A 25,893-nucleotide genomic window follows, 5' to 3' on the forward strand; every position below is an offset into this window, starting at 1 on the left:
ATTTTTAAAAAATAAATGATATTGGAATGCATTACAATTCTTATTATACATATATAACATAATTTTTCATATCTCTGGTTGTATATAAAGTATGTTCACACCAATTAGTGTCTTCATACATGTATTTTGGATAATGATGTCCATCACATTCCACTGTCCTTGCTAACCCCCTGCCCCCTCCCTTCCCCTTCCATCCCTCTGTCCTATCTAGGGTTCATCTATTCCTCCCATTGCTCCCCCTCCCTACCCCGCTATGAATCAGCCTCCTTATATCAGAGAAAACATTCGACATTTGTTTTTTTGGGATTGGCTAACTTCACTTAGCATTGTCTTCTCTAAAGCCATCCATTTACCTGCAAATGCCATGATTTTATTTTCTTTTATTGCTGAGTAATATTCTATTGTGTATGCCACATTTTTTTTTTATCCATTCATCTCCTGAAGTGCATCTAGGTTGGTTCCACAGTTTAGCTATTGTGAATTGTGCTGTTATAAACATTGATGGCTATGTCTCTGTAGTATGCTGGTCTTTCAGTATAGACCAAGGAGAGGGATAGCTGGGTCCAATGGTGGTTTCATTCCAAGTTTTCCAAGGAATCTCCATACTGCTTTCCATATTGGCTGCACCAATTTGCAGTCCCACTAGAATGTATGAATATACCTATTCCCACACATTCTCACCAACACTTATTGTTGTTTGTCTTCGTAATAGCTGCCATTCTGACTGGAGTGAGATGATATCTTAGAGTACTTTTGATTTGCATTTCTCTAATTGCTAGAGATGATAAACATTTTTTCATATATTTGTTGATTGATTATATATCCTACTCTGAGAAGTGTCTGTTCATTGGGTTATTTATTTATTTTTTGTGCTTAGCTTTTTGATTTTCTTATATACCCTAGAGATTAGTGCTCTATCTGATGTGTGAGGGATAAAAATTTGCTCCCAAGATATAGGCTCTCTATTCACCTCAAAGATTGTTTCTTTTGCTGAGAAGAAACTTTTTAGTTTGAGTGCAGCCCATTTATTGATTCTTGGTTTTAATTCTTGGGCTATAGGAATCTTATCATTGTTAAGTTAAATATTCTAGTCTATGAATTAAGAGTGGTATTGAAATCTCCATCTATTATTGTTGAACTGTGTAATTATCTTTTTTGTTCTGATGGTTTTTATTTATTCATTTGAAGGCTGTGTTGTGAGGTATATACACTTATGGTTGTTTATCTTCCTGATGCTTTGCCTTTTTTATAATATGAAACATTCCTTTTTGTTTTAAGTAATATTTAGTCTGTTTTGTCTGATAGTATAGCCACTCCTGCTGTCTTAAGATTAATCTTTTTATATTGTATTTTTATCCATTTCTTTTACTTTGAAATTGTGTTTTTTTTTTGATTTTTTCAATCATTAAAAAATGTGAAACTATTTTTATTTTTTATTTTTTTTTTTTCGAGAAAATCTTACAGTATTTAATATAATTGAATTGAATTTAATAAAATATATGATATTTCAGGTTACAGTGACTTAGAATGAATATGTTAAACTCAGCTAACATTGATGATTAACTGATATTTGGGAATTACAGAAATTTCTTTTTTTTTTTATTTTTTTTTATTTATTTTTATTTATTTTTTTATTGTTGGTCGTTCAAAACCTTACACAGTTCTTAATACATCATATTTCACAGTTTGATTCAAGCGGGTTATGAACTCCCAACTTTACCCCGTATACAGATTGCTGTATCACATCAGTTACCCTTCCATTGATTGACATATTGCCTTTCTAGTGTCTGATGTATTCTGCTGTCAGTCCTATTCTCTACTATCCCCCCTCCCCTCCCCTCCCCTCCCCTTTTCTCTCTACCCCTTCTACTGTAAATCATTTCTTCCATTTGTATTATCTTGTCTTACCCCTCCATTACATAGTTCTTGATATATCATATTTCACATTTTGATTCAAGTGGGTTATACACTCCCATATTGCCCCTTATACAGCTTGCAGAATCACATCAGTTTCACTTCCATTGCTTTACATATTGCCATCCTAGTGTCTGTTGTATTCTGCTGCCTTTCCTATCCTCTACTATCCCCCCTCCCCTCCCCTCCCTTCCCCTCCCCTCTTCTCTCTCTACCCCCACTACTGCAATTCATTCCTCCCCCTTGTATTATTTTTCCCTTTCCCCTCACTTCCTCTTGTATGTAATTTTGTATAAACCTAAGGGTCTCGTTCCATTTCCATGCTATTTCCCATCTCTCTCCCTTTCCCTCCCACCTCTCAACCCTGTTTAATGAAATTGTGTTTTTTAATCTTTTTTTTTTTTTTGGTGGTACTGAGGGGGGATTGAACCCAGGGCCTTGTGCATGCTAGGCAAGCACTTTACCAACTAAGCTATAACCCTGAATCTTTTTTTTTTTTTGCAATATTTATTTTTTAGTTGTAGTTGGATACAATATATTTATTTATTTTTATGTGGTATTGAGGATCGAACCCAGGGCCTCACCCATGCTAGGTGAGTGCTCTACCGCTGAGCTACAACCCCACCCCTGAATCTGTGTTTCTTGAAGATAACATATTGTATCTTGCTTTTTTCTTTTTTTAGTCTAGTCTGTTTAGTGCTTCCAATTTAATGTACTTTTTGATAAGATAGAATTTACATCTGACTTTTAAAATTTGTTTTCTAAATGTTTCATGTCTTTTACATCTGTTTTATTTTTTATGGCCTTCTTTTTTGTGTGTGTGCTTTGTCAACTTTTGACAATTTTAGTTTTCAGTGTTTCCTGTAGGGATTAAAATATAGGCATCTTTTAACATTGTAGTTTAGTGTATTTAATTCTAGGAAATTTACAACTTTCTTCCAATAAGACTCCATTTTTTTCTCATTTCTTTTTGCTATTATTGTTGTATGTGTTATATCTATACATGTTAGAAATCCAACAATATGATTGCTTACACAATCTTATGCTAAAAAGTTAGGAAAAGAAATTCTTCTGGCACTGTTTTTACTCTTATGTTGAAGTACAGAATGCAGTTTATAGGATTCATTTCTGCATGGGGGTTTGTGTGGGGCATGGGACACATGGAATCCAAGCTAGGTATGGAGCAGACTGATATTATGATTTCTTGATATATAAGTTGATGAACTTGAAGTTTGAATGAAGGTGACAGGGATTATATAATTGTTACAAAGAAAAGAGAAATTTGGCATGTTAGGAGGTTATAATCTGAAAGTGAGAGGTAACACATTAGTGGTGGAACATTTTGAGATCCTGAGAATGGCCATTGAGAGGTTTGGTAAGTTGGAGCACAGGGATGGATTTTTGTTGTTAAGAATTAGGATTTGAATGTATAATCCTTGTTAACATTGACATCTTCCAAGATCATAGTGGAGGAGTAGAGTAGAAAATTCTTAGAGTGAGACCTAGTTTTCATTTAGTGTGAAGCATAAGCAACAGTAATAACATAAGCAAAATTAATACCAGAGTTAGAGGCTTCATTGTGTTATTTTTAAAGGAAGTGAGCACTACACAGGGAAGGTGAACATGTAATGGCTTGTTTTTCATGGGCTCTCTATCCTCTGAATATTCTACATGATATTAGTATTTTAAAATAATTTAGCTTTATTAAATCAGTAGTCTTAATTTAAAATATTACTTACATCAAGGATACATTGGCTCTTTGAAACTATTTCTTTCGGAAGTTAAACTTTTTTTGTTAGAGGCAGCTGGAATGAGGAACGAGTGAAGGATAGATTAAGTTGACAGGATAGTGTAGTTTTTTTTTAAAAGGAGAAATTTAGTTAACATTAATGAGCTTTACTTCTTTTTATAGGTGAGAAAATTTGTCAGTCTTTTACACATCAGAAATATGGCAGTAGAGAGCAAAAATGAACAGTGTTTTTAGATCTTATCACTTATGAGAATTTCTAATTTGAAAGATGAAAGATTTCTATGAGTTCAACAAAGTGCACTTCCTGGACCTGAGATGATACATAAATATGACATTGAATTTCCAGCACATTTATTTTATGGGTAGTTATTAGTAGGTACAATAAGTAACAGTTTACCATAACCTCTAGGTAGTATGTTTCTCCCTCTTTTTAATAACTCCTAATTTAGAGTAATATAATTTTCAAATAGATATCTGACTTAAGAAATTGAACAGGATTTGCTCTTGGCAAACGTATGATGTCTAAGACTTATTAGTTTGAATTTGTCTCCCGCAACTATGTTGTTATTTCCTCTTATCTGAGCCTTGGTTCTCATTTTTCTGCTTTTAAACTCCCTAGACTACCGCCATGTGGAACATTGAATTTAGTCCTTTGAAGTTTATTGTGGAATGTGTACTATTGAGAGTGGATTGCTTGTTTTCTATTTAAAAAAAAAATTGTGTGTGTGTGTGTGTGTGTGTGTGTGTGTGTGTGTGTGTGTGTGTATGTGTATGTGTGTGTATTTGTATTTGGAGACAGTATCTTTATTTCATCCATTTTGTATGGTGTTGAGAATCAAACCCAGCGCCTCGCACATGCTAGGAAATCACTCTACCTCTGAGCCCCGGTCCTAGCCCCAGCCCCAAGTTTGTGTTCTATTTTTAAAATCTCAAAATACGAAGTGAATGGCAGTGGCCCATATATAAAAGAATTTCTGGCATTAGTATTCAGGTGTTAAAAATATTGGGGACTTGTTAAAAGAATGATTCCTGTGACTTAAATTGAGAAGCACATTAAATTGTGTTCAGAAACATCTGAGTCACTTCGTCTATTCACTAATTTGTTCATTTATTTTGTACATAATTGTTCTCTGTTCTCAAAGGAGAAATTTTTGGTCCACGAAAAGAGTAATTTGTCACCCCCAGGGAGTTAAAATGAGGCATGTAAGTGATAATGTGGGTAAAATACATGGAATAGTAAATGTTAGTTCCTTTCTTAAATGTTGGCCTGTGATTTACTGTCCTTCTCTTGTTAATCAAAGGAGAATTGAAAAGATCTAGGAACTTGTAAATAATAGAAATATTTACACATTTCCCCCGAATCCCAGAGAAAGGAAAGATGATTTGGGTGATTTCATCTCCAGATTCTTACAGGAGTTGTTCTTCCTTAATTTTGGTTATTTTTGTGTGATTCAAAATTTGAAACAGTATTAATACAATAAAAATATTTCAAAATGGTACTAGGTCTCTGAATTTTACTCATTTTGATTAATTATCTTCTAACTATCTTTTAATCTGTATTATGTTTCTGGCTTTTAAATTTTTCATGGATTGATAAGGACACTCTTAGAAAGATCATGGTAGTAACTGAAAAGAAATGAAGGGAAGGTCTTTTTTAACTGAAATCTTGAAGTCTCCACTGAGCAGAATTAGCAACTTCAGAGAGAGGAACATGTAGGAGCCAGTATAGAATGTTTACTGAACCAATGGAGGATTATTGATTCTATACTAGCTATATTAATAAAACTTTATATATTTAATTACCCATTCATATTAAAAACTTATTTTCTACTTTTTAGAAAAAACAAGGAGAGAAATGACAGCCAAAGGTTCTACAGGAATGGAAGTTCTGCTGTCAACATTAGAGGTAAATCACTAACAGCCTTTAATTGTACAATTACTTCTAAGAAACAATACTGAATGTAAAAGGCTACACACACACACACACACACACACACACACAGATATACAAATACTAATCATAAATGTTTTTCTGTCTTAAGAGAGCTGGGGGATGTGGTGCAGTGATAGAGCACTTGTCTAGAATGCTTTCACGCCTCACCAAATGAAACATTAGCTGGAAATGAAACTTCAGTTTAAAATAAATGATAAACATTGGAAAGTCTAATTTATTCCATTATTCTATTATTCTATTGCTATGCATTCATGATTTGTTTTACTCTTATTTATTGGTTGAGTAACTATGTTATATTTATGATACTTAAATTTCTATGCCAGCGTAAAATTTTTGGGTAAAATCAGAGAATGTATTCAGATCAGGATATTATATTTTATTCAGTACAGTGTTAAACACAAGAAATAAGTTTATGTTCTTCCATAGGAAATCTTAACCATACAAGAATATTGATTTTCCTTAAATTGATCTGCTAGTTTAGAGCAGTCTCATACGATTTTGTCCAAATGAGTTGGGGTCAAGAATAAGTAGAAATAGAAAGGCCATTCCTGGAAAGAAGAGAAATGAGAAAGGACTATTCCTACCAAATAAATATCAAAAAATATTATAAAGTTTAGTAACTAAAATAATTTAGGAATTCTATACAAGTACTAGGTAGGTAGCAGTGTAACAGAATAGAAAATCCAAAAATAAATTTAAAATGCTCATGAGAATTTAGTACTGTTTGATAAAGGTGGCATTTCAGATCACGGATGAATACAGGGGTTGCTTAACAAACAGAGCCTGGGGCAAATTTGATAGCCATCTGGGAAAGCATGATGTTGGATTCTTACTTCCACAAAGCAAAGATGTAGGCATTGAAAATAAAATCATATACTGGAGGAAGAAATGGGAGAAATTAAAAAGTATTCTTATAACAAGGAAGTTTTCTAAGTATAAAAAGTGGGAGTCATAAAAGAAAAGCTTGCTACATTAATTTAACTACATTAACAAGTGTATGAAAAAAACTCTATAATAGATAGTTGGAAAATACAGAAAAACTCGTTGAACTCATGTAATTTCTTCAACATAAGGAACTATAAATCAGTAAGGGAAAAAAGTTCATAACCAGTAGAAAATCATCTGAAGGTTATGATTGGATAGTTCTCAGAAAAAGAAAGATAAATGTCAGTAGAGATTAAGCATCACTTTTAATAAAAGTAACCAGAGTACCATGTTTAAGCATTTTTATTTATTAGATTGGTTGTCTGGGCTTTACAAAATAGTACTCTCCTTCTATATTGCTGATGAGAGTGTAAATTATTCCAAGGAGGGCAATTTGGTAATATCTTCGACTCAGAAATTCTAGAAATTTATTTCACATACAGAAATTTATTTTCATCACGTATAAACATATTTGCTTAGTTATTTGCTATAAATTTTAAATAGTAAAATACTAAAAACACCTGAGTAATGCAAAAAAAAGTACATGTATAATGGCATAATTTGGCTTGAACAACTTTATATGCAGAGTTCTGAAAAATTGTGCTGTAAATGGGTAATAATGAGTGTAATGCATTCCACTATTGTATGTAAAAAAATAAAAATAAAGGCCAGGAAAAAAAAATAAAAATACCTGAATATCCCATGGGTAGGTGACTGGTTACATAACAAATGGTATAACCATATAATGGAATTTATTGTTCAGCCTTTAAAAAGAAAAATGAAGAAGCTCTATTTATTGATATGAAAATTGCCAAGGTTCCAAATAATATCTATAGGACAATACCATTTGGAAAAATAAATATGTCTGCACATGTGTGCATACTTGAATCTCTTTTATGAGCATATTATTTTAGGGAGAACTCATAAGAAATTGATAATATTTATTTCTTAAGACAGGAGCTAGGTGACTGAGTAGTCATCATATATATATTATAATGCCTTTTTAATTTTAGTCCATTTTTTTTCTCCTTCTCTCCTTTTTTCCTCTTTCCCTTATTCTCTTCTTTCTTTCCTTCACTGGGGCAGAACCCAGATCCTTTCAGTTTTGAGGCAAAAACTGTACCATTGAGCTATATCTTAGCAGTTCTTTTACTTTTATTATCTGGTAGATCTGTTTTGGTAGAAATATAGGAATTTAAATTACAAATTAATTTCTTTTGTAATAATGTCGATACTAAGAAAATGATAGCTATAAATATATTTGTAAAAGTTCTGAGAGGCAAAAAGAAAACTGAATAAGAGAATAGTGGAAACCTGAATACATTTGTTCCTAGACAAATTGAGAAGGTCATTTATAAAATATAGATAGTTTCCAAGAGGTACGAGAAGTTTGAGCTTCACATATTTACCATGTTTAATATTATTTTTAGATGTTGATGGACCTTATTTTATTCATCTATTTATATGCAGTGCTGAGAATCAAACCCAGTGCCTCACACATGCTAGGCAAGCGCTCTACCACTGAGCCACAACCCCAGCCCCTGTTTACCATTTTTAATAAAGCCAATCAACTATCTATTTCAGAACACTAAAGATCTTCAAACTACGCTAAATATCTTGAGCATTCTTGTTGAGCTGGTTTCAGCTGGTAAGTTTTTGTTTCTTTGGTATTATTTCTGTTTGTAAATAGTGATCTGCCATGTATCATGTGTACTTTGAATTTTTTATACTCATATAGAAGGTATTCTAAGTATTGGGATTGGAAATTGAAATATCATACTCCTTTGCTGTTTTGTTTGGATATATTCAAATATCCCTCAAATTACTCCTGCAACAAAAGTTTAGAGTTTTAAACTTAGAATTTTGGTATTACTCGTGTTCACTCTTTGTGGGCTACTTTCTGATTAGATAAATGAGATAACACAAAATATGATTTTGATAGTATTTGCTTGATTTTAGGAATCAGCACTTTAATGTCTGCAATACTGACCAATTGTGATACATACTGGAGAAGATATGCTGTTAAAATATGCTGTTAAATTTTTTTTTTTTTAAATTTAGGTGGAGGTCGAAGAGCAAGTTTCTTAGTCACCAAAGGTGGTTCACAAATATTGTTACAATTACTTACAAATGCCAGCAAAGATTCTCCCCCACATGAGGAGTTAATGGTGCAGATTCATTCTGTTCTTGCAAAGATTGGACCAAAAGGTAAGGGTTTCCCTTGTATGATTACTGAGTCTAGAACTATCTTTGTATCATCAATTCTTTTTTTTTTTACATTTATTTTTTTAGTTATAGGTGGGCACAATATCTTTATATATATATTTTTTTATTTTTATGTGGGGCTGAGGATCGAACCCAGTGCCTCATGCATGCACTCTCCCTCTGAGCCACAATCCCAGCCCCATATCATCAATTCTTTATACCTGAAGTTGCTTAATTTTTTTTAAAATCTGTTTTATTAGTGCATCATAGTTTTATGTAATTTTCAAGTTCATTTTGACATATTTATAAATGCATATAAAATAGTTTGCCCCACTTCAGTCTCCTGACCTCCCTACCCTGTGACCTCCCCTCCCTCTGCCATCCCCTTTCTCTTGATACTCATATAGAGGGTATTTTGACTCTATTGGTTTTCTATTAATTTATTTTAATTGGTACATTATAGTTGTACATAAAAATGGAAATTATTGTGATATATTCATATAGGCACATAGTATAATCAGGTCAGTTTTAAACTCGGTTTCTCCCCTTTTCCATTCCTCCTCCCTCCATCTTGATTCCTTCCTCTACAGAGAGGTAAACAATCATTGCTTTTCATTCATGTCATAATTTTATTGCATTGTTAGAATTCTCCCCTTATAGAGACCAAAATAGACATGGAAAATTATGAGACCAATTATTACAATAGTAGGACATATCAATTTAAAAAAATATAGATTGATAAAAATGGATGTAGACAAAGAAGAAAATCAATTTAGGTTAGGTTAACAGAGGAAGGTGTTGTTTGAATAAAGGCTAAATTTATAGTTGTATATCTGCACAGAGATTAAAATGACTCCCTTAACTCTTCAATTGTGCTTTAAGAGTTTTGGCATTGCTTTTTGGCTTGCATATGGGTATTAAATTTCAAGTGTCTGGTTAAAAATGCTTGTCCCTGGGTTCAAAACCCAGTACCTGCCCCCCCCCCCAAATTATGTGTCTACATAGTTTATGTATTTATGTGTATTTCAAGTATATCTTTGTGTATTGTGCAAATGTTTAAATAGAACTTTAAGCATGTGTTGCTCTTAAAGAACTCAACCTTCAGGTGACTTTAATTCCTATGTATATTTTGGGACATTAGGACTCAAATATATGTTAAGTTTGTTAACAAATATGTTATTGGTATCTTTTTTTTAACCTGATTTTGAGTTTTAAGGACTCCCTTTTGGGATTTTTGTGTGAAGTAAAAATGGAAAATAAAATAAGAAAACCTGTTGATTGATGAATATTGTTGTTTCATGCATCATTTCTAATTATAAACAATTTATCTTTCTTATACTTTTTGTGAAATTTAAGTTATGTTTTTTTTTAAAAAGAGAGTGAGAGAGGGAGAGAGAAAGAGAGAGAATTTTAATATTTATTTTTTAGTTATCGGCGGACACAACATCTTTGTATGTGGTGTTGAGAATTGAACCCGGGCCGCACGCATGCCAGGCGAGCGCGCTACCGCTTGAGCCACATCCCCAGCCCCATGTTTTTTTTGTTTTTTTTAAATATACTGGGTTTTGAATTCAGGGGTTCTCAACCACTGAGCCATATCCCCAGCCCTATTTTGTATTTTATTTAGAGACAGGGTCTTACTGAGTAGCTTAGTGCCTTGCTTTTGCTGAGGCTGGCTTTGAACTCATGATCCCCCTGTCTCAACCTCCAGAGGTGCTGGGATTACAGGCATGTGCCATTGCATCTGGCTAAGTTAATGTCCCATTCAAATTGAAGGTCATCCTTATTTTTTCCTACATATTTTAAGTTTCCATTTTTCTTTATTTGTCTTAGTTTTCTAATTTTATGTTATTCAGAGATTTGTACAGTCATTTCTTGAGTGATTTTCATTTTTTTATTTCTTGTAAAATGAGAGTAATATTCCTTTAACAACGTTTAATTCTTTTAGACTTAAAATTTCTGCTGCTCACAGCATATCTCTTTTTCTTGGACCTTCTTGCTTCTTTTGTTTAAATCTTAATATTATTAAATTCTTGTTTTAAAATTTTTTAAAATACTTTTTTAGTTGTTGAAAGACCTTTATTTATTTATACATGGTGTTGAGAATTGAATCCAGTGCCTCACACACGCCAGGCAAGTGTGTAGTTACCGCTGAGCCACAGCCCCAGACCACGTGTTCTTTAAATTTTTAAAAATCTTTTTAATCTCTTGATGAAAATACTAATTAAGAACAGTGCTTTCCAAACACAAAGTAATGATAGGAGTTAGTAATGTTAACTATCCTGATTTGGTCAGTTTATAGTATATACTCGTATTTAAGTATCATACTATAACCCATAAATATGTACAATTATGTGCCAATCAAAAATTTTAAAAATGTTAAGAGATAGAAATTTTAACCACCATGGTTTGATCATTACATATTGATGCATGTATTGAATTATTAGTGTGCCTCATAAATTTGTACCACTAAAAATAATAATAAAAAAGAACTTCTCTTTGTTTTTTATGTTGAGTTATATTCCTTAGACATTGATTTGATAGTATTAGTTACATAAGCTATTCATTTTTCCCCTAATTTATATTCTTTCATAAGTAGGAAAAGGATACTGCCCATATTAAATTAGTAATATTGGAATGGACATTTAGATTCTCTATACTTCCTCTTAACTATGTGATGGTATTCTGATAAACTTGTTGAATTAGACCGACTTGCTTGTGTAAAGGGTCAGTTAGATTCTTTTTTGACAACCTAAGTGTTGGGCTATTCCAGCCTCTGTCCTTTTGCCCTATCTTTTGCTTGCCCCTCACATTCTTTTAAGCAAGCTTCAAAAGTATTTTAAAAATCATAGAGTATTTAAAAAATCATACAAGAAATGATTATGACTTTATAGGTCAACTTCATATTTGGTGATATGAATTCATAATTTAAATTAAAAATGTCATTGCTTTATGATTTCATTTTATTCAAAAGTAAATGTGAATAACTTTTTTTTAAACAGATAAAAAATTTGGAGTGAAAGCTAGAATTAATGGGGCTCTGAATATAACTCTGAGTTTGGTCAAACAGAATTTGCAGAATCATCGCTTGGTTCTACCTTGTCTTCAGCTTTTACGAGTGTATTCTGCCAATTGTGAGTATTTCAGAGTGACTTTTAGTTAACTCAGGTGTTGTGAAGTTAAACAAAATGAAAATGTTTTTATTTTTATTTTTATTATTGGTTGTTCAAAACATTACATAGCTCTTGACATATCATATTTCATACATTTGATTCAAGTGGGTTATGAACTCCCATTTTTACCCTGTATACAGATTGCAGATGTCTCAAATTCATGGGAAAGAGAAGATTTAATATCTTGTCTTGTTTTAGCTCTTTTAAGTTTAATTCAACAGAAGTATTTTGGGTTAAGAAGGCAAGTCTTGAGAATTCTCACTTACCCCCTTAATTTGTAAAGGACTAGAGGGTGGTGAATAGGTTGCTGTGGGAAAAGTTGTGGAAAAATATGAGGGTATTGCAGCTTGAAAAACCGTATACCTCTTGGGATTTTCACAGATGAGAAGAAAGCTGAAAGGAAAGGTGGGGTCACTTATCTTTAGTAGTAGGGAAGTGGCAGAACTGAAAAACCATAGTACTGGGGCCTCTGAAAAATATATTGAGGAGAGAGATCGACTCAGATAAAATGTTTCCCTAAGCACACATGCTCACTTAGGTATACGTGCATTTCCTTTTTATTCTCTGACTGTGAAATTGGAGTGTTTAGTGAAAGAACCTAAAATTTGAATTGTAGGGTATGTATTATTGCAGAATATCTTTGTAAAATAATGAGGAAGTGTGTGTGTGTGTGTGTGTGTGTGTGTGTGTGTGTGTGTGTACACATGTACATAAACTCATATAAACCTAAGTTAAGTGTGAGTATGTGTATATATCTGTGCTTTGACAATATGGTGTGCTTAAAGGAAAATATCTTTGAACACTTAAGTAATGAACACCTGTATAATTAAAAAGAACATAAGGAAGTGAATGAACTAGTTATCTAACTAGAGAAGAGCAGAGAAATAATATTGAGAGTAGAGGAATGAGATAGCAAAAAAAAAATAAAAGACAACATTAGAAAATAGAAAAATATTGATTTAAAAATGAAAATTGAATTAGATTAAAAACAAAATGGCTAAATCACCAAATATAATCAAGGAAATAGAAAGCACAACCATAAAATTAGAAAGGATAACGAAGTAACAAACTAAGAGGAAATTTTTATCATTTTACAAAATGTTAAGAGGTACATTTTTGGTGGTGTTTTATTGAATTAGCCGCTGACTAGCATAGTTCATCTAAAATTTTAAAAAATATATGTATTCAGAATTGAAAATGTTGAGCAGGGTGATGTAACCCAAATAGCTTATAACTCACAATTTAATTAAGTAGCTATTTGTTTATGGTTTCTCTCATTCTCCCAACACCATGCTTTGTCAAGGCAGAGACTATTTACTATTGTCTCTCAATCCCCATGTTGACCAAATTGATTGAAGAAACAAATAGAGCAACTGGAGTTTTTTTTTTTTTTATTGGTTGTTCAAAACCTTACAAAGCTCATGACATATCATCTTCCATACATTTGATTCAAGTGGGTTATGAACTCCCATTTTTTATCCCAAATACAAGTTGCAGATTTTTTTTTTTTTTTTTTTTTTTTTTTTTTTTTTTTTTTTGCTGAGGCTGGCTTTGAACTTGAGATTCTCCTGCCTTAGACTTGTGAGCTGCTGGGATTACATGCGTGTGCTACTGCATCCAGCTGGAGTCTTTTTTTTATAATATATATATATTTTTTGGTCTGTAATTTGTTTCAGAATTTCCTTGCAACTTCCCATAAAACAAAAGAGGGGAAAAAAAAGAACATCTTCCCTTAAGCATTTAATTAAGGTGGACTTAAACTAAGAGTGACTTGAGTTCACATTAATTAAACACTTTGTATATATATATTTTTGGCTATGTATCAGTAAGTGTACATATTTTCAGTTACTGAAGTTTTTAAATCATTTTGTATCTTTTTCTCTCCCTTTCAGCTGTGAATTCAGTATCTTTAGGGAAAAATGGAGTTGTGGAACTGATGTTCAAAATCATCGGACCATTTAGTAAGAAGAATTCAGGTCTTATGAAGTGAGTAAATGTTTTGAATGTAAACAGAGTTATATCCTTTGTTATTCTGGGCCTCATTATTTTGAAGTGTACAGGTTGAATTAAGTTATAATGTTTATAGAAATTTAGACTTTGAACAGTCTTAGTTTCTATAAGATGAAATAAGATAATTTATAGAATATTCATTCATTCAGAAACATTTATTGAGTGCCTACTATATTCCTCACCCAATTTTGCAGTCTTTTAATGACTAGTTCCTTAATTCTCATGAAAATCTGAATATTTCTTAAATTTATATATTTCTATTTCTCTTTTGTGTCGTTTTTGTGATATGTATCTTAAGATATATTTTATTTATGTGTTGTGTATATTTTTATTCACTTATCCTTTTAACCTCAGAAAATGAAAGCAATTTGCAATTATTTGTTTATATTTAGAATTTTCCTAAGCCTAGAGGTCATTCTTTAAAAACTTTTTTATTATGTAATTTTTCAAACATACATAACAGAGTTTTTACTATTAGACTAATTAAATTAATTACATTAATTACTTATTGTGTTCAGCAGTTATAAACATTGTACCATTTTTGTTTTGTTTGTTTCTTCTCCATACTTTTTGTTTGTTTTTCCTGGGGTACTTTTAAGCAAATTCTAGATATTTTCTCTGGGATGATTTTCTCTGAATATTATTGTTTTTCTCTTAAATACTTAAGTGTATAATTCTAAAAGAAGACTTAAAAATAGCTATTAATACTCTAATGACATTCAACAAAATTATTAAATCCTTCAAATAATTTGAAATCTAGCCTGTGTTCTTTAGTTATCTCAAAATTGCCCTTCCACAATTGGTTTATTGGAATCAGAATCCAAACAAGGTATACACATTATTACTTTTTGTATTTAGGAAGTTTCCAAGTTTATTCGAAAGTAGAGATAATAATATAATGAACTCTGCATGCACCTGTCACCAAATTTCCACAGCAATTAATATCCTGCCATTTGTATTTCTGTTTTATTTTTTTCTGCTCGTATTTTTTCCTGGAATATTTTAAAATAAATATCCACCATTACATTTCACCTGTAAATTCTTTAGTGTGATCATTATCAGATATAGACATTTTTTGTGTCTCACCAAAATGTCATTTGTGTACCTACCAAAATTAATAATACTTTCTTTGTATCATCTCATATTTTCTGATTATCAAAGGAATGCCCTTTTTACAGTTGGCTTGTTCAAATCAAGGTCCAGATGAGGTCTCTGATTGACATGTCTCATAAACTTTTAAAATCAGTAAAATTCCCCCCATTTTTTGATTCTATTTGTTGAAGGACTTGTGTGATATTTCTTTAGAATGTTCCACATTCTGGATTAGGGTGACTATGCTGGGGTCATTTAACAAACAGGTATGTTCCTTGAATTTTCTGTATACTGGCAGAGCTAGTAACATGATTGTATTTACTTTGGTTTTAATCAAAATATTTCAGAAGTGGTGCAGGGTACCTTGTTTTGTGTAATGTAAGGTAATTAGTTGGGGCAATCCATTCATTGGAATGTTCCCATATACTTGTCACTTAATAATTTTTCACTTATGCATTACCTGGATCTGTTATTTTATTAGGGGTTATAAAACATTGATTTTCTAATTTTCTCATTTTTCCTATATTTATTAACTGCAAATCTCTTATAAAGGAGAGCTTGTCCACATGAACTGTTTGGTTAAATTTTATTCTAAAACAAAGGGTTCAGGACATTTCTAGTTTTTTTTTTTAAAAAAACATTTTTTAATAAAGCTCAGCATATTTTAAAATATCTTGGATCCTTCTTTGCTCATAATAAATATTATTTGGTGGGGTGACTCAACATTACTTAGGCAAAGATTATACATAGTCCTGGAATATGTGATGAAATGTAACAAGATGAAATGTTTGTATCACAGTAAAAACCAATTTAGGATCAATGTAGTGTAGTAGTGACTTAAGAGTGGGCTCTGAGGGCAGGCAGACCTGGATTTTCATATAGCTCTCTCACTGGCTCCATGATGTGGTGTAAGTTACTTAACCTATGTATCCCCCTTTCTAGTCTGTGGAGTGGTAATAATATTAGTGATTAGGATTTAATGAGATGATTCTGATAACTAGCGTAGTGCTTATATTAATGTAATATATTTTAAGTACGCAATGTAGTAATGTGACTGAGAATGAGTCCTAACTAGTACTAAATATACATGTATTTGTATGTATGTTTGTGTGTGTATATATAGGAGCTACTGGGGGTTGAACCTAGGGCTTCATACATGCTAGTCAAGCATTCTGCCTACCATTGAGCTACATCTTCAGCCCTGTTTTTAATTCACATATATTCCTTAATCTGTAAATAATTTCATTTTAAAAAAGAAAAACTAATTTTAACTTTTTCTTCTAAAAGAATAAACAGTTTAGTGACCAAATATCTCCATCTTGATCTCTTTGTCATTTTTAGTAATTTGAGGGTCTCTTCCCTTAATTAACTTAGAAAACTCAGTAATTTAGAGCTTTCTATAGTGGTTCTTCCTCTGTTTAAATAGTACCCCATGCTAAAAGAAGATTTGAGAGATTTATGTTGGAAGGATGATGTTTTCCTTTAGGATTTCTTTCCTTTCTAATTTTAGGGTTCAGATTTAAAGCTGTTAATCCAAAATGAAGCTGTTAAGGAAGTTATTGTAACTCTGTCTTTTTTTTTTTTTTTTTTTTTAGTTTCTCCATCTTGATGGTCATTGTTAGGATTGATCCTCAAAGAAAAGTAGATTAACTTTAGTAACTGGATTTAAGCTTTTCTTTCTCCACTGCTCTTAAATGAATAAACCATAGACTATACTCTTCAAGTTATGTTTGATTGTGTTGTTCTTTCCCAAAAAGATTGGGAAAATTTATGAGGAAGTATAAATTGTTGAAACTGAGAAACTTTTATCAATTTAACATAATACATACTACATTTCAACAAATTAATATTTTAAAATTCTCTGGTAACTTTTATAAATTCATGCTGGCTTATAAATGTCAGAATTTCAGAAACTTTTTTGTATTGAAGTTTAATATATTTAAAATATTTTTGGGGGGTAAAAATTTAAAGATGAGTTTTCACCAGGCTTCATAAGTTTTTTTTTTTTTTAAATGTAATGGAATAGTTGAATAAGCTTGATGGGCTCTAGAGTCAGAAAAAACAGTTTATGTTTCAACTTGCCAGTGTGAGGAATGAACATCAAAAATTACCATGTTATAAGAATGTTTTAGGATTAAAAGCTATGAGAAATACTATTATTTGACTCAAGCATGTTGTAAACAACTGCCAGCCAACAGAAAGACTCTCTGAAAGTACTGTAATATTTTCATAGTTTTGAATAAAGAATTAGCCGTAGGTGGGAAAATCCTATGGGTTTATTGTAAGCAATTACATACAGCATAATGTTTTAGTTTCCTAGGGCTATTATATCAGAGTATCGCAAACTTGGTGGCTTAAAACTACAGAAATTTGTTGCCTAACCGTTTTAGAGGCGGTAGTTCAAAAGAAAATTCTCAGAAGGGTCATGCTTCTTCTGAAACCTATAGGGGAGAATCTTTACTAACTTCTTTCTTGCTTTTCTTTTCTTTTTGTATTTGTTGTACTGGAGATTGAACCTGGGGGTTCTCTACTACTGAGCTACACATCTCAGCCCTTTTTACTTTATTTTGAGACAGAGGCTGTCTCAGTTGCCCAGTTCTCAAACTTGAGAACTCAGCCTCCCCAGTAGCTGGGATCACAGGTGTGTGCCACCCCTCCATGCTCTTCCTACCTTTTGATGGTTTGCATTGATCTTTTGCATTCCTAGTAGGCAGTTGCAACATTTCAGTTTTTGCCGTCATCATTACATGCTGATGTTCTCCCTTTATGAATGTCTTCTCATTGTCTTCTCTCTTATTAGGACAGCATTAATGTTGTTTTAAAGGCCCACTTCCTCCAGTATAGCTTCATCTCCTCCAGTATGGCCTCATCCTAACTAATTCTATCTTCAGTGATGGTGTTTTCAAATAAGTTCCACCTATAGTAGTGACTAATTATTAGTTAATTGTAAATATTTAATGGTAGGTATTATTTCTGATCTTTCACTATGTTCTATGTTAACTATGTTTCTTCTACATAGTTCTCTAAAATGTCTTTCTCTTACTTTAGGTGGATTGGGATAGTCTGTGTTGTAAAACTGTTTGTTAAAAGACTGCTTATATTAAATGGCAAGAGATAAACAGTGATATCTGTTACTTACTGTAGAGAACACATGTGTAATTCAGTGAGCCTGAAGACTTTATAAATAGGATTAATCAGCAGATAGTTTAGTGCTTTGTGGAGTAAATGTTTTCTCTTGACTTTTTTACCTTTTTTTAATAAAAGGAATTTATATCATATATTAATTAAAGTGCCATAGGAAGAGAGATTTACTTAATTCTCATATTAGATCTGATTGTTGGAAATACCTTTCTTACATAAATTGTATATATTCATAGTATACAGTTGATAAGAATTGTCATATTTGGGGTTGACTAAGTCTTTAGGCTCAACAGGCAGTGCTGAGGGCCCTTGATACTTTAGGGGCCCATGAAGATGTTTTAATTTCTTTGAAGTCATAAGAAAAAAAGTGGACTTTTATACAGAAAATGATTTAATCTGTTATTACTAACACATCTTTATATCAACACAGTTTTAAAATATAAATTTTAAATATATATATATTTTATGGTGGAAGGGCCCATGAAAGCAAAGAAGTGACTAGAGCCCATAAAAATCATGATGTTGTCTCAAATATAACTAATTCCTTGAAGCTATCACCATAGTTGAAGATGTTCAACATAATGATTATCCATTGCTCCCTAAAGCTTTACTGTTCCTCTCAGTAATTGCTCTCATGCTCCTTCCTCTTGGCCTGGGTTTAACCAGAGGATGTTTTCTGTCACTAAAGATTAATTTGCATTTTCAGGGATTTTGTATACTTGATTTTTTTTGGGTGGAGGATTGGCTTCTTTAATGCATCACAATTGTATTTGCGTTTATATTGTTATATAACATTTATTCCTTTAAGTCATTGTGTAGTATTCATAGTTGTATAGATATATCATAATTTCTTTGTGTATTTGCCTCTTGATAGACGTTTGAGTTATTCAGATTTTCGACTTAATAGCCATGAATGTTTATTCACAAAACTTTGTATGGCCTTTTAAAAAATTTTTTTTCTTTTGGGTAAATCCTTAGGTGTAAGAGTGTCTGGATCAAATGGTAGCAGGATAAACTGTTTTTCCTCAGTTGACATGTTAAATTTTTTCTCTAGTTATTTGAACACATGGTGTGCAGTGATAGTAAGTATTTTGATATTTTTGCCCATTTATGTTAGTTATAGGTCAGTTTCATTTGGTTTATTTTTCTTTGTCATGGGTTTTAATTCCCTTCTTTTTTCGAGCCTTATCATTTTGAAAGGGGGCTAGACATTGTGAATTTCACCTTTCTGGGTGCTGAGTGTTTTCACATTTTTGTAAATAGTCTTCAGGTTTGTTCTTGGATGCAGTTAAGTTTCACAGGAAGAGTTTGATCTTTTGCTAGGTGGGGAGTGAGTACTATCGAGTCTAGGACTGGTTATTCTTCCCTAGTGAGGCAAACTCTTGAGTCTTATATCACATATCCTACAAATTATGAGAGCTTCCAGTCTGGTTATGGGAACAGGTGCTGTTCTAGTCCTGTGTGAATATTAGACACTGTTCTCCAGTCTTTTGGGATGGCCTTTTCCCCAGCTTTGTGGTTAATTCACACACATATACTGATCTTGTTGCTTTTCTAATATTCAAACAGAAATCTCTGAAAAATCTCTGGACTTCTCTTTCTGTTCAAGTTTCTTTTCCCCCATGATCTGCCCTGTGCACTGATTTAGTCTTCTAAGCTATGACTTTCGAATGTGGTGAGCTGGGGCAATTGTAGGACCTACCTCTTGTTTTTATCCCCTATGGATTTCTGTCCTTCATTGCTTGATGCTTGATATATTTTAAATAGTTCTTTTATTCTGTCCTTTTTAAAAAAGTCACATCTCAGATGAGAGGGTAGATTTGGCTCCTGTTATTCCATTTTATCTGGAAGTAAAAGTTCAAGCTGTTTTTTAACAAAATATTTTTTAGTTATCCATGGATACGGTATCTTTATTCTGTTTATTTACTTTTATGTGGTGCTGAGGATCCAACCCAGTGCCTCACAGATGGGGGACAAGTGCTCTACTGCTGAGCCACACCCTGTCGTCCTTTTTTTTAAAAAAATGATAATTATCAACACACATTAATCATATAAATTAATGGGTTTCATGCTAGTATTTCTACATGTGCATATATTATGTGTTAATCATGTCCATCCACTCTTCCCTGTGGCCCCTTCACAGTTTCTAATAATTCCCCTATCTTTTTTTTAATTTTCAGGTTGTCTGTATCTCTCATTGTTTCTACATATGAGAGAAAACATAACAATACTTGTCTATGTTTGGCTTATTTTGCTAAATATATTGTCCTCTGGTTCCATCCATTTTTCTGGGAATGATAGGATTTCATTCTTCTTCATGAGTTAGTAATACTCCACTGTGTATACATACCATATTTTCTTTATCCATTCATCTGTTGATAGGCAAGGCATCTTGGCTTTATTTCTCACCTGTTGTGAGAAGTGTTGTAAGAAACATGGGTATGGAGGTATCTCTTTTTGTATGCTGACCTTATTTCCTTTAGATGTAATACTCAGGAGTGTTATAGCTGAATCATATGGTGAGGTTTTTTTTGGTTGTTTTTTGTTTTTTTATGAACCTCTGTACTGTTTTACTTGGTGGCCATACTAGTTTAATTCTCACCAACTGTGTGCAAGATTTTATTTTTTTCCTATATTCTTGCTAGTTTTTTTTTCTTTTGGTAATAGCAACTCTAATTGGAATGAGATGGGATCTTATTGTACTTTTGATTTGCATTTTTCCTGATGGCTAATGATATTGAACATTTTTTCATATATTTATTGGCCATTTATATTTCTTCTTTGAAAAGTGTCCAGATTGCCATTTTTTTATTAGATTGCTTGGTTTTTTTTTGTTGGTCACTTTTTGTGTATTAAAATATATTTTGGATATTAATTCTTTGTCAGAAAAATAGCTGTCAGATTTTCTCCCAGTCTGTAGGTGTCTTTTCACTGTGTTGACTATTTCCTTAGCTATGTAGAAGCTTTTTAACTTGATGGAATCCCATTCGCCTTCTCTTTTTATCTTGTATTTTTGGAATTGTATTCAGGAAGTTATTGTCTGTGCTAGTATCTTGAGTTGTTTTTGCTGTTTTTCTCTAGTAGAGTTTTAAGTCCCACACTAAGGTCTTTGATCTACTTTGAGTTGATTTTTGTACAAGATGAGAGATATGGATCATGTTTCAGCTACATGGAGATATCCAGTTTTCCAGCACTATTTATGAAGCTGTCTTTTCTTCAGTAGGCTGTTTTTGGCACCTTTCTGAAGAATCAGTTAGCTAAAGACGTGTGGATTAATTTCTGGGCATTCTGTTTTGTTCCGTTGGCCTGTGGATCTGATTTTATGCCAGTTTTGTTATTATGGCTCTGAAGTATGCCTTGAAATCAGTTTGTCACTTTTCACTATGATGTTGGAGAGTGTGGTATTGAAGTCCCTGTTACTGTATTGAGTGGGGCCTTTCTCTTTCTTTATTTCTAGTAGTATTTGTTTTATAATATTGGGCTCTTAAACATTTAGAACATATAGATTTTAGTTTTTATATCTCAATCATCACGTTTATAGACCTTTTTTTTCCTGTGTGGTCTGTCCTGTGTTTGTGAAGTTCCGATATATGAAAAAAATTTCTTATCACACTTGTCACATTTGTAGGGCTTCTCAGCTATGTGGTTTTTATGATGCATTTGGTTCTGTTCTCTCAGAAAAAATCCCTACACAGAAAGCACTTGGAGGTCATTTTCCTATTGGTATCATGATTTGGAGGGATAATTTCCTTGCAACCACTATAGTTAGAGGATTCATAATATCTTATTTGGCCATTTTGGCAATCTATTTCATTCTTCCTCTAATGGACAAGTTTAAGGTCCAAACAAGAAACTTTGCTGCTTATCAGTCGATAGAAGGTTTCTTCTTGGATAATGTTCTTCATTCAGTGTTATTGTTGTTTATAAAGTGACATTTACTTTCACATAAATTCCATAACTTTAATATAGAACTTTTTTTTAGATCCTGATTGTCAACATTTCAGAGGGCTACCAATGTGCAAGCCTTTGTGTTTTTAAGTCCCTTGAATCTTCTTCTTGCAGAGTAATCTTGTACTTCTCACTTCTACAAAAAGGACTGCACAGTATGTCCCCAGTCTTTGAAGGTGAGATGGCACTGATTGGTTGTGAACCTGCACAGCTTCCCCTTGAGTCAGAATGTCATTCTGTCTTCTACACAACTGACAGGAAGCCTTTCTAGCAAGCACACTCTTTGTTTGGCTCCAGGTATGGCAAGGTATGCCTCTGGGAATTCCCCAGAGGTAGCACGCCAGTCTTCTTTTGATTCTGAAGAAGCAGTTCTCTTGTCTTCCAGATTGATGTGTCTCTTGGATTTGCAGGTTACAGTAACAGGAGTCAAAATCCACAAATCATTCCAGAAGAGGCAGAGGCAGGGTCCAGAGTGGCGGCAGGGCTGCAGAAGCCTTAAAACTCTAAGTGAAGCCCTAGCGCTTCTTATGGTCAAGTAATGGAGGTGTCCAGTGGCAGCTGCCTTCTATGCTGGGTGATGAGTCTTCCTCATCACCTGAATAGGTAGCTACTTCCAAGACAGAAGGTGCTCCCTCAGTGCCCTGGCTTGCCCTGGTAGGACCATAGCCTAGCCAACCATGATCATCACTGCCCTGTGTATGGGCCTTGGGCCCTTACCGTGGCCCCCAGGAGACTGTGTGAATCTGGGAAGCTGCCTGAAGGACCACAGGTGAAGTGGGTTGGAGGTGTGTGGAGTCCAGCCTTGTTCACTTTGTGGGTCTGGTTGCCTTAAAGGGAGGCCTTTCTGATTTTGTAATTCCTTTCTCAATAAATACCTTATAGTATTCAATTTCCATACCATTAAGTTTTTATTTGGCTCTAGGCATGTCATATTTTAATTTTTTTAAATTTTCCGTGTTCATTGTCAATTCTGTAGACCAGAACTGTTTGAAGAATTAAAGAACCTACAATGCTATCTGGCATTTTTCAGGTTTTACTGAATGTCATTTTCTTTTCCATTTTAGTTTTTATAAAGAACAGGTTCATTTCGAAGATCTATTTAGTTCTATATTTAATTTTGACTCATTTTAATATCACTCTCCATCCTTATTCTGATAGTTTTAAACACTCTTTTGTGCATTTTATTGCACAACTATAAAATATGACAGCTCCTTACTGATGATTTGTTCAATGCAATGAAAATTCAACACATAATTTCAGAATGTTCATTTACTTTTAACTCACCATTACCAACATTTCACATTGTTTTGAGAAAATTATAGGTATAAATTTATGATATTTTAAAAAATTTTTACTCTACAAATATTATTATAAATAAAGGTTCACGTTTGCTTTATTTGTGTCAAACTAAAGTGTAACTATTAAGAACTTCCTTTTACTGGTCTTTTGCTGAGTATTTACTTGGTATGTAGTCATGGATGATTGTTTCAGGTATTACTGTGAACCAATGTCCATCTTAAATCTTCTGATTCATTAGCTCTTTACCTTTTCCTGCATTTGGTCATGCTGCCTCTATTTTATCACTAACGTATGCAACTTTTACTTTATTGCCTCGTTTTTGGTTTTAATCTCCTGAGTAGTTTTTTAATAGGTACATATTTTATTACATTATGTAGATTGTAAAATTACCTGTTGAAGAGATGAGCTTGTTTTTAAATTTTATACCCATGAAGAACTTGGTACTGTGGGTGTCTAGTAGGCATTCAACAAATGCTTAATTGTGAGTGAAATGCTTAGTTAAGTTTGATAGCATACATATTTTTAATATAAATTAACTGTAGTTGTTGATTTCTCACTTAAAGGTACTATAGTTTATAGCCTTGCATTTTAAAAATTATTGAAATTGTCATTTTTTCAGTAATTTATTTTTAAAAAACAACTTGAATTACAGGTTTTCCACAGTGATATATATTTTTATAGCTGATTAATGGCAGCTGATTTCACTGTGAGTATTTATGTTCAAAAATATAATATATGTATATTCAATTTTTAGGACTATTCCTTTGTCTTCTCTGTGGATATAAGAATTTTTGAGATAATAGTTACTTTCTTTGGTGCCTCATGGCTGACAGACATTAAGGGCTCATTCTTCTTTTCCAAACTTCTCAGTTCCAAAATGTTTTACACTTGTTGTATTACTTAAATATGAGGATGATAGCTTGATAGAATTGAAACACTTTAATGTCAGAAAGTTAAGAAATTATCTATAGAATTTTGCAGTTATGAAATTAATCTGTTGAAACTTGTTTTTCTTTTACTACTTTTACAAGCCAGGGCCAATGATTCTTGATAGTATGGTTTCTTTGTGAATTTTCTCAGGGTCAGTGATACATATCATTCATGTAACTTCTGACATAAAGACTTAGACAATGTTAATTTTCTTCTTTTTCTTTCTTAAAAATTTTTGGTACTTTTACTGTTTCAGTCTTCTTCATATCTAATTTGAAGCGGAAGGGAAAATGAATATGGAGAAACACCATATGTAATTGATGCTCTTAACAAGAATAAGTTTGGAATAGATTAATAGAATTACTTATCTGAGAAGATTGTATGAATTTACTATTGTAGATTAATTTTACTAGTTTTGTTGTTGTTTGTGTTTTCTTGTTGTGTTGACAGGGTTGCTTTAGACACTCTTGCTGCATTGCTAAAATCAAGTAAGTTTTTAAATACTAGAAATACTAGATACTATTTTCCTGAGCATTCTATTTACTATGTTAAAGAAACTGGAAATGTAGATTTAGTTTAGTTTTAAAGCTGATTTTTAATATTCTATTGTTGAAATTGATTTCATCTTCTAGTGCAGTTGATATATATTACTAATGCTATATGTTTTTTGAGTTATAATTTGTTCAGTACATTTGTGTAATTAAGCACATTGATTTCCTATTTCTAAGGTATTTATATAAACATGAAGCTATATTAGTAGAGTAAAATAAATAAATATCATTTATCAAAAGAGTAAAACTAACATGATATTGAGAATTTTTATTATGAGAAATATAACTTTTACTATGAGTTGTACTCTTTATATAGCACATGATTTTAACCTAGAGCCTTTTAATACAAAATTTTATTTCTTGCACAAATTCAAATTGATAACATTTAAAAAGTGGCTGTTAATGTAGATGTATAGCCTAAAAAATTTATTTAGAAAATAAATTACTTTATCTTAACAATTAAGGCATTAGAGTAGAATGTGTCTTATGATGCTTTTGGAGAATAATCATTTTTCCCCCCTCTACATTTTTTTTCAGTATCTATTTTAAATTTCATATTCAGGGCTGGGGATATAGCCTGGTGGTAGAGCACTTTCCTGGCATGTACAAGACCCTGGGTTCAATCCCCAGTTCACTGCCCCCACCCCTCAAATCCCCCATTGTTAGTCTTATGGATGATTGATTGAATAAATTAACATTTGAGTCTTAACATTTAACCTGTTGATGGAGTTCCCTTCTCCCTCCTCCTAAGATAGGCATTTATTCAAGATCTTTCAAGGATGAGACCTACTTGCCCTTAAATCTGAATTGTTAGAATTGTTTTTTTAAATACTAGCAAATAATTATTTAAAATCTGATATTTAGTAAAGTAATGTCTTATTAAATTTCAGAAATCACCATAGTATTTATACACCTGAGTTTTCACTTAACAAATTTACTCTTGAAATGAAACACACGATACTCATGTAGGTTGACTCTGTAGCTTTATTTTCATGTGATATG

General features: G+C 32.4%; 1 protein-coding gene across 6 annotated transcripts in view; it reads left to right on the plus strand.

The window, feature by feature from the left end:
• Agtpbp1 (ATP/GTP binding carboxypeptidase 1) overlaps positions 1 to 25,893 on the plus strand; it is a 196,411-nt gene that overhangs the window by 71,041 nt on the left and 99,477 nt on the right. For 5 of the 6 annotated variants that reach the window (XM_078047392.1, XM_078047393.1, XM_078047391.1 and 2 more), the window contains 6 exons: positions 5,503 to 5,570; positions 8,127 to 8,190; positions 8,604 to 8,750; positions 11,750 to 11,881; positions 13,813 to 13,906; positions 24,791 to 24,828. In XM_078047392.1, coding sequence (XP_077903518.1) covers positions 5,503 to 5,570; positions 8,127 to 8,190; positions 8,604 to 8,750; positions 11,750 to 11,881; positions 13,813 to 13,906; positions 24,791 to 24,828 — 543 coding nt within the window. Of the gene's footprint in view, positions 1 to 5,502; positions 5,571 to 8,126; positions 8,191 to 8,603; positions 8,751 to 11,749; positions 11,882 to 13,812; positions 13,907 to 24,790; positions 24,829 to 25,893 lie in introns of those variants that run through there. The other variant, XM_021734644.2, reaches the window with a different exon arrangement.

Source organism: Ictidomys tridecemlineatus, chromosome 4 (assembly GCF_052094955.1).
Source record: "Ictidomys tridecemlineatus isolate mIctTri1 chromosome 4, mIctTri1.hap1, whole genome shotgun sequence".
In the NCBI taxonomy this organism is placed as follows: domain Eukaryota; kingdom Metazoa; phylum Chordata; class Mammalia; order Rodentia; family Sciuridae; genus Ictidomys; species Ictidomys tridecemlineatus.